General features: G+C 36.3%; 1 protein-coding gene across 3 annotated transcripts in view; it reads right to left on the reverse strand.

The window, feature by feature from the left end:
- Positions 1-3,376: 3,376 nt before the first annotated feature.
- The window catches only part of LOC114465374 (uncharacterized), an 11,149-nt gene continuing 784 nt past the window's right edge, over positions 3,377-13,741 (reverse strand). Inside the window, exons 1-5 of one of the 3 annotated variants that reach the window (XM_028450350.1) lie at positions 9,927-10,157; positions 9,654-9,851; positions 7,395-7,663; positions 5,614-5,860; positions 3,377-4,162 (exon numbers count right to left, since the gene is read on the reverse strand). In XM_028450350.1, coding sequence (XP_028306151.1) covers positions 3,801-4,162; positions 5,614-5,860; positions 7,395-7,663; positions 9,654-9,807 — 1,032 coding nt within the window. In that variant the 5' untranslated portion in view covers positions 9,808-9,851; positions 9,927-10,157 and the 3' untranslated portion in view covers positions 3,377-3,800. Of the gene's footprint in view, positions 4,163-5,613; positions 5,861-7,394; positions 7,688-9,653; positions 9,852-9,926; positions 10,158-13,741 lie in introns of those variants that run through there. The other 2 variants (XM_028450349.1, XM_028450351.1) reach the window with 2 other exon arrangements.

A 13,741-nucleotide genomic window follows, 5' to 3' on the forward strand; every position in this document is an offset into this window, starting at 1 on the left:
TGTGATTGGTCTGATGCAGTAAGAGCCTCCTCTGTCACAAGAGCACACACGTAGCCAGGCTGAAAGCAACTTGCTTAACTTAGCGGGTTGTAATCGAGATTCGTAGGACAGCTTCTGTCTGACACAGAATGTTTAGTTAGGTGAAGCCCGCTAAATCCAGGATATAATTATCTAGCTTCGTAGTATGGGCCCTTAGGGTACAAGATGGCGAACAGCAAGACTGGCACCATTTTACTGTGAAATTTTAAAATGTAATGTAACTTATTCATAAACAAACTTAATTCCCTCTGAAGGACTTATTTAGCTCTGGGTTTGCTATATTTACGAGGGTCTTATCTATTAAAAAATGATGGATGTCGAATTGATTTAGAATTATGAAGCTGTAGTTCTCAGTCAAACAACTTATCCTCTATTCCTGCAAGTTTTATTTTGAAATGATTTGTCATGGTTTCATTTATCCAGACAACTTTTTTTTTATTTATAAAATTTACTTTGAAACAATACCATACAAAGAGCAATGAAAAACATGAAATGTACACGGCTGTAAAACCACTCACCAAACTCACACAGCTGCTAGTTCACCGCAAAGACAAAAAAGAAAAAGACAAAAAATGCATCGTAATATATGAAATTTCATGCATGTCATGCATACATAGAGAAACAGGTCTTAACCAGAACAAAGAGGTCAGAGCATATCAGACCAGTTTGAAAGTCTTTCCACTGGCTCCCAGTCAGCCTCAGAATATCTTTTAAAGTTCTGCTGCTGGTGTATAAATCTGTGAATGGGTTTGATCCAGAATACATCACTGAGATGTTAGTCAGATATGAACCCAGCAGGTCTCTCAGATCTATGGACACAGGTCAGATAGTGGAGCCCAGAGCTCACAGTAAACATGATGACGCTGCTTTTAGTTGTTATGCTGCAAAGAAGTGGAACAAACTGCAGCAGAGCTGAAGTCAGCATCACATGGGAACATTTCTAAATAGAAGTTAAAGGCACTCTTTTTCTCTACTGCTATGACAGGGAGTGAGATTTTTAATCATGTTATTGTTGATTTAATGTTTTCACTGCTGCTGATCTTAATGTTCTAATTGGTTTTTAAGCTGTTAAATATTTTCTGTTGCACTTTCTAATCATGTAAAGCAGGGATTCTCAACTGGTGGGTCAGGACCCAAAAGTGGGTCGGAAACAGCTGATCAAAAATAATTAAATACTTAATGTCTCTCATAATTGGCTTGTCTTTTATTTTGAAAGACGCTTTTCTTTTGACATGTTGCACAGGAAAATATATGGAATTATGTTTTTTAAAAAAACTTTATATATAAGCTATTTTTTAAATACTAACTTTGGTTGGTCAAATTCTAAAAAAAAAAAAAAGAAAAAGGTGGGTCACAATTTAATGAACGTGGCAAAATGTGGGTCCCGGGGTGAGACCAGTTGAGAACCCCTGATGTAAAGCACATTGAGTTGCCTTGAGTATGAAATGTGCTATATAAATACATTTGAAATATGAACATCGGAGGGAGTGTGAAAAGGAGACAGGATTACTCACAAGAATGGGAACAAAAGCACAACAGGAAAATCTCAAGTTTGCACTATCAGACCACTGTAGAACATGTCATGGACTGGGACAAAGCAACAATAATTGGGACAGAACAAAACAAACACAAATGCTGGATCAAAAAAGCATCGAGATCAGGAAGTGGATCTTTAACATCAACAGGAATGAGGGAACATTTTTACTCTGAATGAATGAAACCTGAACATATTGTCCTCTATTCACATCTTATGCTTTCTGAAGAACCTACTATGGAATAGTATTAGATCATTTTTTTCTATTTACTCTAAACCTCTGATTCTTATTCTAGTTTTATTACAGTTAAGGTTAGAATATATTTTAGCAGTTTTTGTAATATTCTGTATTATTCATTCACATTAAACTGGGCACAAGAGCACATTAACTGTATACAAGTATAATTTTAAATAGAGGAATATATATAATATATATAATTTTCTCACAGAGGAAAAAAGTACCGGTACACTACCTAAATGGGTGATTCTCATGAAATCTTTGTTTCATTGAGTCATGAAATTTAAAAAAAGACAAGAATAAACACATTTTTTAGGCATTATTAACAAGGTCTGAAGTGTTTGTGGGCATTAACTTTAAAATATTTACTGACAATTTAGCACCTTTTAGAACATATTTTCCAAAACAAGTCCAAAAACTTCTCATTACCGCAATGGTCTCAAAACGTCACGATAATTAGTAAAAAGAATATATTTTCAATTTTTTAAGTTTGATTACTGACAGTCCTGCACAGTTACTTGAAACTCTGACATGACATATAGTTAAATGAACACCTTTCACAATCTGCAACCTAAAAGTTTTGTTATATTAATGAAACCTTATTTTCAAAATGATTTGACAAACCTGAAAGGCATAAAGTATATATTCACATTCTAAAGCTCCTACTAGATTTCTATTCATTAAATTGACATTAAATCAACACCTGTTGCGGTAATGATACATGGGTTTTGAAAATGAGGTTCAAAATTTTGATGATAGATTGGATACAAGTATAATCAATTACATGACATACATGGACAAAATTAACATTAACCTAACTATAAAAGTGCTCAGGGGGTCAAATTCGCAATCAAACGCATGATGGTATAATAATATAAGCAATTACAATAAGGACCTTTCGGCCTTCGGACCCCAGTAATACAATTTTGTTAATGGAAAAAGCAATTCCTGTCGTTTTTCTGTTTCATTTTGTGTATATAATTGATGTTTTAAGCACTTGTGAAATGGCTTTAGATTAAATAAATCGTGTGTGTGTGTGTGTAACTGAGCTAATTACTTTTACTGTGATCTCTACAACCCCTAACCTCTCTGTTTCCTTCTGTACTCTTACAGTAGTTCTGGGTTGGTGGAAATCTTCTCTCTGGAGTTTTTCAGGAAAATACCAAGTGAATTTATAATATTAAAGTTAATAGTTAGGCTAGCTATAAATATAGTTTGGTTACATTCTCATTACCAAAACACAAGTTCTCTCTACCGTAACTGGACTTAAATTGTAGCAGTAAATGAGAATGGTGGAGGATGAGGAGCCATAGCATGTTTTGTTAACAATAGTAAAGCCACAATGAATATGCTACTTTTTAGTCAATGAACATAATTAGACAATGAACGGAGTATATTTTCAAAGAATTTTCCAACATTTTTCTTATTTTAGAAAACAATATTGGCAATGAGAATCAATACTGTCGTTATTGCATTCTGATAACACTGTTTAACTTTTAACTGGATGAATATAAAGAGTTCTATTTACCTGCATGGTAGCCATCTTAAACGTACTAGAAGATGTGTTGATTCATACAAAATCAAACTTCATTAAAATTATTTGTGTGTTTTTAAACAGTCCTTCAAAAATGTTGCAGAGGATGAGAACATCAGTCAGAGAAACTCACATTTTCCATAATATTTAAATAATTAATATACATGAATAATCAGTTCATACTTTTTCTGTGATTGGGAAACATCTAGTGCAGATCATATTATTTTTTCCCAGAGTGTTTTCAATTTACTCTGTTTAAACTACAACCTAACATACGTACATTCAGTTACAACTGGACAAGTTGCGGTAATGAGAATTTAAGCAGAATATGCAATAAAATACAAAAATTATTCATTTATTTATTCATACAGACATGGTATTGTATTGGTTTCATGAGAATGACCCAAACAAATGTTTTATTAATAAAACAGTTAAGGTAAATAGTTAATACTATTTTATAACTTAGCCTTTAGAGGAGCCAGTGGTAGTGAGTGGATGAATCTGCTCAGAGTGCTCACGTACTCCTGTGGATATCGTCTTAAATGACCTGCGTGTGTGGACGTCAGCCACTTCTGGCACACGACGTCTATTCCACTTCCACGCCAGTGGGCTATCAGTTTATCCAGTGTTTGAGCATCGCTGAGCTCGTCGTTGTCGCAGGAGAAGAAGAGCGCCGGAGCCTTGACGGGCGTGTTCCAGAATATGTTGACGGCCGCGTTAAAGTAGTCCAAGGTTTGCCGTGGAAACAGACGGAAATAAACAGAGCTTAAGAATTTCACCAGCTTCGCCAAACGTGGAAATAAAGTCTTTCCAAGACCTGAGCAGAAGGAAACCAAACTTAGTTAGGAGTAGGGCTGGGTGATATTTCAAGATAAAAGATCTATTCTATTCTATTCTATTTTGCAGATATTGAAAATTACAATATCGCTTATAACAGCATACTTTTATTTTATAGATTATTTTGTATTAAAATACTAATTTTAGGGGTTGTTTTTTCTCGACTTCTCACAATATGTAAATCTCAGATGGATTTCAAACCTAGACCATCATCTAAACAAGCCACACTACAGAACTCACTCACATGTGCTGTCCCTAAGAGGAGAAAAAGCCCAAAGTGGCACATTTTGTGCAGCTGTTTACTAAAATAAATGTGACTGAGTGACATTTTGCATCAGCAAATTTAATTTCTGGTAAAACTTTTTTCCCTTTTTGTTATTCTTTTTTTTTTTTTTTTTTTCTCTTTGGTATTTTTGTTTAATTTTTTTTCCCTCTCTCTGGTAATATTTTTTTCTCTTCTGTCTTTTTTTCCATTTTTTCAATTTGGCAAGACTTTATTGAGTTAAAAATATTGAGATTTATATCATTTATTGCCAGTTTGAAAAAAAAAATTGAGACGTTCAATTTTTACATATGTCGGTCGGGTGTGCCCCCGAGTTTGGAAAACAAAATTAAGAAAAAAAACCTGTATAAAAAATATATATACATAACTACCAATTGAATCCCCTTATATTTGTCATGACTTTGGGTTTTTTAATAAATGTGCCTGTGTGACATTTTGAAACAGCAAATTTAAACCAGAATAGTCTTTCTGATATGACTTCATTCAGTTAAAAATATTGCGATTCATATCGTATATCTTTATTTTGAGAAAGAATATTGACAATATTGTTTTGCTCCATATCTCCCAGCCATAGTTAGAAGCCATTTAGAGTCTTACCAAATAATGAAGTTGCCAATTGTTGTTGAAAACTATATTTTTTCCAAAATCTTGCAATTTTTCTCAAATGATTCTACAAAATCTCCCCAAAATAAAAAAAAAAAAAAAAAAAAAATTGGATAAAAACAAAGAAAAAAAAAGAAAAAATCACAGGACATTTAAGTATCTGTCACTTATTGCTTGGATATTGTTGATGTCTTCCATACTTTATGTTTTATATATATTATATATTTATACTGTAACTGAAAGTGCAAACTTTGGCACATTAAATCAATGAGCTTTTTTTTTTTGGCACTTTAGATTTAAGATTTCATTTAAGATTTAGAATTTAAATTTAGATTTAACATTTGTCACAAATATTGCTGTAAATCTGGTTTGTTGTTAAATGTTGCAAAAAGTTTTATTTTTGCATGTGCAACTTTGCAATCGGCGCCCCAATAGAAATTGTTCATTTTCCCACCTAAAACCTGCGGCCTGCTTGTGATCAAACTGCTCCGTATACGGCCCTTGAACTAAAATGAGTTTGACACCCCTGTGTTAGCATGTGTTACCTGTGGTCATCCTGTCCACAGAGCCCAGCACCAGGCTGTCGAACACTTGGCCTTTGATCCTCTTGTTGAGCTCCTGGTATTTCTGCGCGTCCTCAGACATTAGCATCAGTAAGTTGGAGAACGTGTAGCCGCCAATGGAGAAGGCATGGACGAGCAGGGGGCGGGACACTAAGGGTTCACTGTGGAGCATGTCCATCAGACGTTTTCCGTTGTCCAGACCCCAGCGTGGCCACAGGAACTCCTGGACCTTGTGCGACACAACAGAGAACATCAATTAGTTTCTCACACATAAATCAAACCCCTTGTGCTACTATTAGTGACGCAAAATCTCGAGAATTATCAAAGTTGGGAAACTTTACATGGGAATTCAAGGAAATTCAAAGAGATTAACTGGATTAATTACCTAGAAAATGCATTTTCTGAAGAAAATACAAGTGAGGATGCATGTGCTGACATTTACGGCTGAACCTGCTATGAAATAATGCAGAAGATATGATGAAAAATGTTGAAATGGGTTGAAAAACGTAGAAATAGGCTATAAAATGTTGGAAAAGCATTGAAAGTTGAAATGAGCTCAAAAAGTTGCAGAAAAACTTAACTAAAGAAAATAAAGACATTGAAACAAGTTGAAACACCTTAGCATTAGCTTAGCATTAACATTACCTTAGTATTAGCTTAACATTAACTTAACAATAGCATTAGCATTCACTTAGCATTAGAAAAGCATTAACATTAGTTTAGCATTAGCATAACATTAATATTAGCTTAGCAATAACATTAGCAGAGCATTATCCTTGCATGAGCTTAATATTAGCTCAGTAAAAACACTTCTATATATCTGTTTAAGGGACTCCACATCCCACAATGCAATGCACCAAAGTTTATAGTGGAGATCAAAACAAACTTTAAAGCTTTAATTTTAAATTTTAATTTCAATGACATTGAAGCTATTGATTGATCTACAGTATGATGCCTACAGTTTGTCTTCATCTGATAAAAAAAAAAAAAGAAAAGAAAAATCCTCTCCAGCAGTTTTAACTTCCTGTGGAAATACATAGAAAACTTTCCACCTCTTTGCAACCTACTAATATTACTACGTTTTAATATCCATCACATTATTGTGCCGCAGATACGGCAGCAGTGACATTTCAAACTTTGCATTTATGGTTGTTTAATAGGAATGTATCATTCATTATTTAATTTTCTGTAGCAGAAATTCCACCTCCATCGCTCCTCATGTGGAGGAGTAATTGGGTGTCCTTAAAAAACAAATATTTAACTTTTCACTCTGAAAAGTACACGAGGCGGTCTACAATAAACAAAATCAAACTGAATCCGTGGAATGTTGTCAAGCATTTCCTGTAGCTAATAACAGCACATAAATAAATGAGTTAAAAATATATATCTTAAATCCTTCTCTGGCTTCTTTACTTTGTCCACTATTATCAACAATCATTAACAGCAGTTCTGCTGCTTGTAGAAGTCGTCTTCTTTGATGTCATGAAGGTCAGGTCAGGAGACTCATGACACTTCTACAAGTTAATGGTTACAAGTCTATGTCAGATCTAGGCTCTGGTTTCATCATCTAAACCCAGTAGTTCAAACTGGCTTTTCCTTAACCTTTCTTTTAGTTTCATTATTATTTCTTTCTTTCTTCATTTTTCTTTATGGGTTTGTCTTATGTAAAGCAGCTATATAAAATTGATGCATTATTATAATTATTGTTATCTTGTCAGAAAAAGAGCAGATGAGGTCAAATAAACCCACCAACGTTCCCATACCTCACTCTCCACAACGAGCACGTCAAAGCCAGTGCGAAAGTAAATCTCACAGTATTTGCTCATGGCTTTAGGACTGGCACCCAGCCAAGGTAACATGAGCATCAGAGGTTTGTGCTCCTCCAGGAATGGGACCTTCTCTCCCATGGCTGGAGGTGGAGGCACGCGTTTGTTGACATAGAGCGTGACGTTTTTAGTGAGGCGATGAACGGTGACATCTGTCCTCATGACTGATGAAGAGGACATCGATGCTGCAGGTAGTGATCTTCCTGCTGAAAGAAAGCTGACAAATAAGTCTGCAAACAACAAACAGAGAAACATTCACATTGAATCCATTACAATCATCCGATACTAACTGAAAAGTAAAGGCAGACAAGTTATTTCACGTTAAATTCAGACCTCAGTTGTAGATGTAATTCAAATTAACCAATACAAGTTGATTTTTTTAATTCCCCTATATCAGTGTTTCCCAATCTTTTGTGTCTCATGTACCCCCTTTGTATTTTTGTGAAATCATGTGTACCCCCTCTTCATTAGTACCCTCTCCATAATTCCATATGAGTTTTAATTTGTGGAACAGTGGACCCTCCTCAACCCCTAACTGTGTCTCAAACATTGGTTCTTGAAAGCTGATATCCAGAGTTTCTGAGAAATCTATGTTTATGTATGATTCTTTTGAAATGCAAAAAAAATACCTAACCAGTCTTTTGCTATGGTCTACTGCCGGTGGTCATTCATATACATTAATGTATATAAGTCCCTCCTCCATCTTATAGACCTCTATACAAATGGAAACAATCGCCGAGTGCACCCAGCCAATAGGCTTCGAATACGTGTTTTTGAGATAATCAAAGTTAATGTGATAGAGCCGGGATAACGCGTCGCATCATAGATGACGTCGACGCAAAATGCGCGCGCCGATGCGTCGTCTGACCAAAATAAAAATGGCGGTGCGGGAGAATAACTAACGCGAGTGGCTCCTCAGAGTAAGGAAGCGAAGGCACGCACGCACTCATTCGTCGAAGGTAGCTGTTGCTCGTAAAGCCTGGTTTAAGGTTCAGCGTCAGGACCTACGCATGGGGCATGTCGTCAACGTGACGCGGAAGTTGGCTTTTTCTGCGTGGAGGGAACGCCTCGCTAGGCGATTGGTCGCCCTGCCGCTAGGGGGTGTGGCTGCGTGTTGTTGTTGTTTCAAATGAGCATTAAAAAGCCCTTGTTTATATTCCGGTCAAAGAAAAATGTTTTGTTTTTTAAGCATCTTAAAATTTAATTTATTTCTGGATTATTACTTACCCACTGTACCTAACTATGTGTGTTTTGTTGGACACAAACATTAAAACAACGTTTTCAAATATAAATAATATAAACATAGGTAACTCGTAAACAAAGTATATAAGTATATCGAGCGGACTGTCGACTGCTCCAGTCAACAGTCACGCCAGGGGGGTATTTCATCAAACCCAGCCCAGGGTTAAGTCCAGGTTAAACCTAAGTGTCCAGCTCCGTTAAGCCAGGTTCTAACTGGAACGGCCGTTTCATCAACGAGAAAATACCTTGATTACCATAGTAACACAGTCCGTGGGTCAAACCTGCTCTAGACCAGGTTAAAGCAGCAGGCTTGGCTTAAGCTGCAGACGCACTCGCATGAAACCACGTCATCATTGTGTGCAGTGCACACACATACCGTGCACAGCTCACCTGCAGCGTCTACAGTGTTAGATGTAACCGCTGCTGTTCATTTAGAACTGAGTTCAACAAACTATTAATCAAACACTCACAAGTCTCATAAATTACATATTATTTAATTGTGAGTTACATCATCTTTTTATTAAACGCTTACGTGTTAAAAACTTATCAAACGCACAAGATCAGTGTGTGATCACATGATCAGTCGTTTGCTATGATAAATTGACTAAATAACACCTTCCTTAACCCTTTACTACTTTTAAAATGTTCAAACCACAGTCTGTCCTTTTTTTGGTTTGTTTTAACGTGTCCATTAATTATTTTCACTGCTCAGTAACAGATGACGTCACGTCCTGTCGGTCTAAGCATTGGTTTCTATTGGCTTCTCATTCATCGTAAAAGCTGCAGTGCATGCGCCGTCACTCTATTATTATGGTTTTAGGAGGACGTGCACTTAAATTAAACACTGTCAGCTGATTGGCTCAGCTGGGGTGACTGAAGCTGAGAAGAGTTTGATGAAATGGTGGTCACGGACAACTTAGCTGAACCAGGTTTAAACCATAAGCCTGGCTCTACCTAGAACACTTTGATGAATTACCCCCCGGGGGTGAGGGGACCCCAACCCCGCCGTAGAGCGGGGAGAGAGAGCAGCGAGGAAACCTGGTCCACGGCTCCGGGAAGTGGGGAGTTGGGAGCGGGACAGCGCTGTAAAAATGGCTTTAAACGTCATGTCTGCTCCTCTATCAGCCTCCACAGTATGTTGGTCGTTGTTTACTGTTAATGAAACAAACACAAACGCACTGTAGGTACAGGGACGAGGCAGTAGTAGTGATAACAGTAAACACACACCTTTTGTCTGCGATTGACTCTGTTTGGCGATGCTTCACGTGTTGCAGCCATAAAAGGAAATCATAAAACTCTGGGACTTTTAGTCCGTTTCGGTTCTTTCTTTGACTCACTCCTCTGTAGACACAACTCTTGTATCGCTACGCTAAAAGTGAAAACATGGCGGCGTCCTTTATTCCGGGTTTGACCGGACGGCACCGCGTCAACGGGACAAGGAGGAAACGCCCTCCGTGACATCATCAGCAGCAGACGCACCGAGCCAAGCGTAAAAAAACACATTCATAATGATGCAATGAACGAGTAATAACACATTTTAAAGAATCGGATTTTATAAATAAGTGGAATAAAACAGTATTTGGTGGCTCCTGAATATATTTATTTCTATTGTTTTCTTCATTTCGTATAATCTCCCCCCTAGTGTGAGACCAAGACTGACCCTTGTATTTTCAGTTCATGTTCTAATCAAGATAATTTACATCATTATATATATATATATATATATATATATATATACACACACACTATAATTCAAGGGAGGTCTCTCTCTCTCTCTGTGTGTGTGTGTGTGTGTGTGTGTGTGTGTGTGTGTGTGTGTGTGTGTGTGTGTGTGTGTGTGTGTGTGTGTGTGTGTGTGCGTGTGTGTGTGTGTGTGTGTGTGTGTCAAATATCTCCCGGACGCCGGGCCAGTTCGACTTGAAACTCGGTCAACGTGTTCAATAATTATACAAATAATGCACGAAAACACAACAGAAAGATACAAAAAATACACATAATGACTCCAAAAAACATACAATACAGAAAAATACACCAAACAAAAAAATATAAAAGTGAGTAAAAAAACAAAAACAAAAAAAAACACAACAAACACATTTATCATGCTCATATCCCATAGAATTAAACCAGGAAAATTGCACCCACATTTTGCACCCGCAAATATACCCCTGATGCTCCCACATAAATGCACACTTCCGACGGGCACTGTACTAGTTAACTCTAAATTAACATAAAACCCCCATATTTATGTTAATTTTCCAATTTCTCTCTCTTATTTTTTATTGGAAAAGCACTTTCTGAATTAGCGTTTGGAATTTTGAGTTTAAAAGTGAGTGGCAGAGTGTATTACTTTAAGTTGTTATTTTCACGTGAATGAAGAATTAAAAGATGCACTTTTTTCAGTAAACTAGGCCTATGTGTTTTCAACATAAATATTAAAATCTGTTAATTCAGAAAGGACACCATGACAGACCGGCTCCCACTGCCTTTTTACTTTTTAATGAATGCTACCTCTAACTCTGAATTTATTATTTAATACTTTTCTATTCTTACTGAACTTTATTTTGAAATTTTGAGTTGAAGAGCAATAAACATTTTGCAATGTTAAGGAATTCGTGTTTTTTTTATTTTATTTCAGATGTAAATCAACATGTAAACCTTATTTTTAGTCAATTAATGGAGAGATAATAGAATCAAGTCGAATCAAATTGAACCGGAAAAATAAATCGTTACATTAATCGGTGCATCGAAAAAATATTCGCTAGATGAATCGTTTAAAAAAGAATCGTTTATCCCAGCCCTAGAAGGCACAACTGTGCACGGAAACAAGGCCGCGCATCACAACAGCAAACAGGTAAATATGATTTTGGCTCTTATCTAAACCAAAGACCTATATCAATGCGACCCCATGCGACCTTGTTATGTTCCACGATGCGCATGCAGAAAAGTAGAGGCGTGGCTTCTGTTAGATTGCAGAGACAGGGGAGGAAGTGAGACTGTTAAGGGCGGGACATCGAGACGTTTCTCAGACACTCCAGATATCAGCGTTAAGGCTTAATCTACATATTCAAAACAATTAATCATTTTAAAGTGGAATTGTTTTTTTTAGAAATACCATGCAACCCGATCCCAGTCTATACATCTATGTGTACTTGGCACTAAACCCTAAGTTGCTCCCAGTGGTTGACCAACGTATTGCATGGCAGCTCAGTCCCATTGGTGTGTGAATAAGTTGATATTATAAAGTGCTTTGGGACTACTTTAGTGTAGACTTAAAAGCGTTATATAAATCAAGTCAATTTGCCATTGTCAAATGTTTGATCAAATGGCCTCTACAGCATAAAAAAAAAATCTTGTTTCAATAAATTACAAGAAAATACTATATTTTCTTGTTTTTTATGCTTTCTTGTAGTGAATTTGTCCAAAGAATAGCATAGAAAGGAACTAGGAACATTTCCAGGTTATTCTTAAATTAATTAAATTAAAAAATGACAACAGAAATGCAAGAATCACACAAAATTAGAAAAAAAAACATGCAAAAATAAAAATAAACAAAACAAAAACAAAAATGACTCAAAGCCACAAAATGTCAACAGAAATGCACAAAATAAACACAAACGCACAGAAATGGGAAACATATACAAAATGAAAACAACAATACACAAAACAAGAACAAAATTATACAAAACAACTGAAAAAACAGAAAAATAAAGAAAACCATCGAAAACAACAACGAAAATACACAGAATGACAAACAATTGTACAAAACCAAAACAGGAAACACGCAAAATGAGAAAATATTTCTACAAAACAACCACAAAAATTAAATAAACACTTTATTGTCCCCCATTTAATCTTCAGATTTGTCATTATTCTAACTAATGAGATCATTTTCTGATATTGTGGCCCAAGGTCTCAGAATAGTCAATCACATTTTTGTGTGGCGACCAACTGGGATCAAAGTTGCCCATCTCTGTCATATCTGCTAAAAAGAAGTTGTAATCTACGTTGACATCTTGTAACTTGTTGATCATGAGGACAACAACAACATTTTCAGCTCATAAATTAAGTTTTTATAGAGAACTTTCACGGCGCGTCATCCATCGCGTCATAAAACCTGAAGTCGCCATTTTGGAGAGAAGCAGTAGGTCTACAAACGGCACGCATACAGGAAAATCCAGAATTTCGAGACGGAATGCCGTGTTTTTGGCTGTACCAATTGGTCAAACAGTGAGACACATTTGGAGTTTTATAGATTGCCAAAAATCATAACAAATCAGGGAGAACAATCTTGCATGTTATCAGAGGAGAGGAGGCGCTTGTGGCTAACAAAGCTAAACCAGGATCTACGAGGCAAAAATCTGGACAACATCCAAATTTGTTCAGCCCATTTCTTATCAGGGAAGTAAATTGTTGTTTGCAGCAGCTCTTAACTAATTTATTAGTGTGTTGATAATAATATAATTCATATCAAAATTCAACGGCAAAACAACCCGTCTTAAGAACAGTTTCTTCCCCCAGGCTGTCACTCTAATGAACACTAAACAGTCAAAGAGTGTCAGACCTGTTGCTGTGAAATAACCCTGGAACTAAATTGTAACTGTGAATGTACATACACGAATATTATTTAATTTAAATGTACATCTACGCACACTCGTTAATGTAAATACTGGAAAAGATAATCACATGTTTACTTCATCATCCTTTTGCACTACTCACCACTGCAGGTTAGTTTTCATCCTACTGATGATGTGTTGCTGCAATATTCGGATGTTGTCCAGATTTTTGCCTCATAGATCTTGATTTAGCTTTGTTAGCCACAAGCACCTCCTTTCCTCTGATAACATGTGAGATTGTTCTCCCTGATTTGTTATGATTTTTGGCAATCTATAAAACTCCAAATATGTCTCACTGTTTGACCGATTGGTACAGCCAAAAACACGGCAATAGTTCTCCATTTTGTCTCAAAGTTCAGGATTTTCTTGTCTGCGTGCTGTTTGTAGACCTACTGCTTTATCTCCAAAATGGCGACTTCCGGGTTGATG

This window comes from Gouania willdenowi, chromosome 6 (genome assembly GCF_900634775.1).
Source record: "Gouania willdenowi chromosome 6, fGouWil2.1, whole genome shotgun sequence".
Classification (NCBI taxonomy): domain Eukaryota; kingdom Metazoa; phylum Chordata; class Actinopteri; order Blenniiformes; family Gobiesocidae; genus Gouania; species Gouania willdenowi.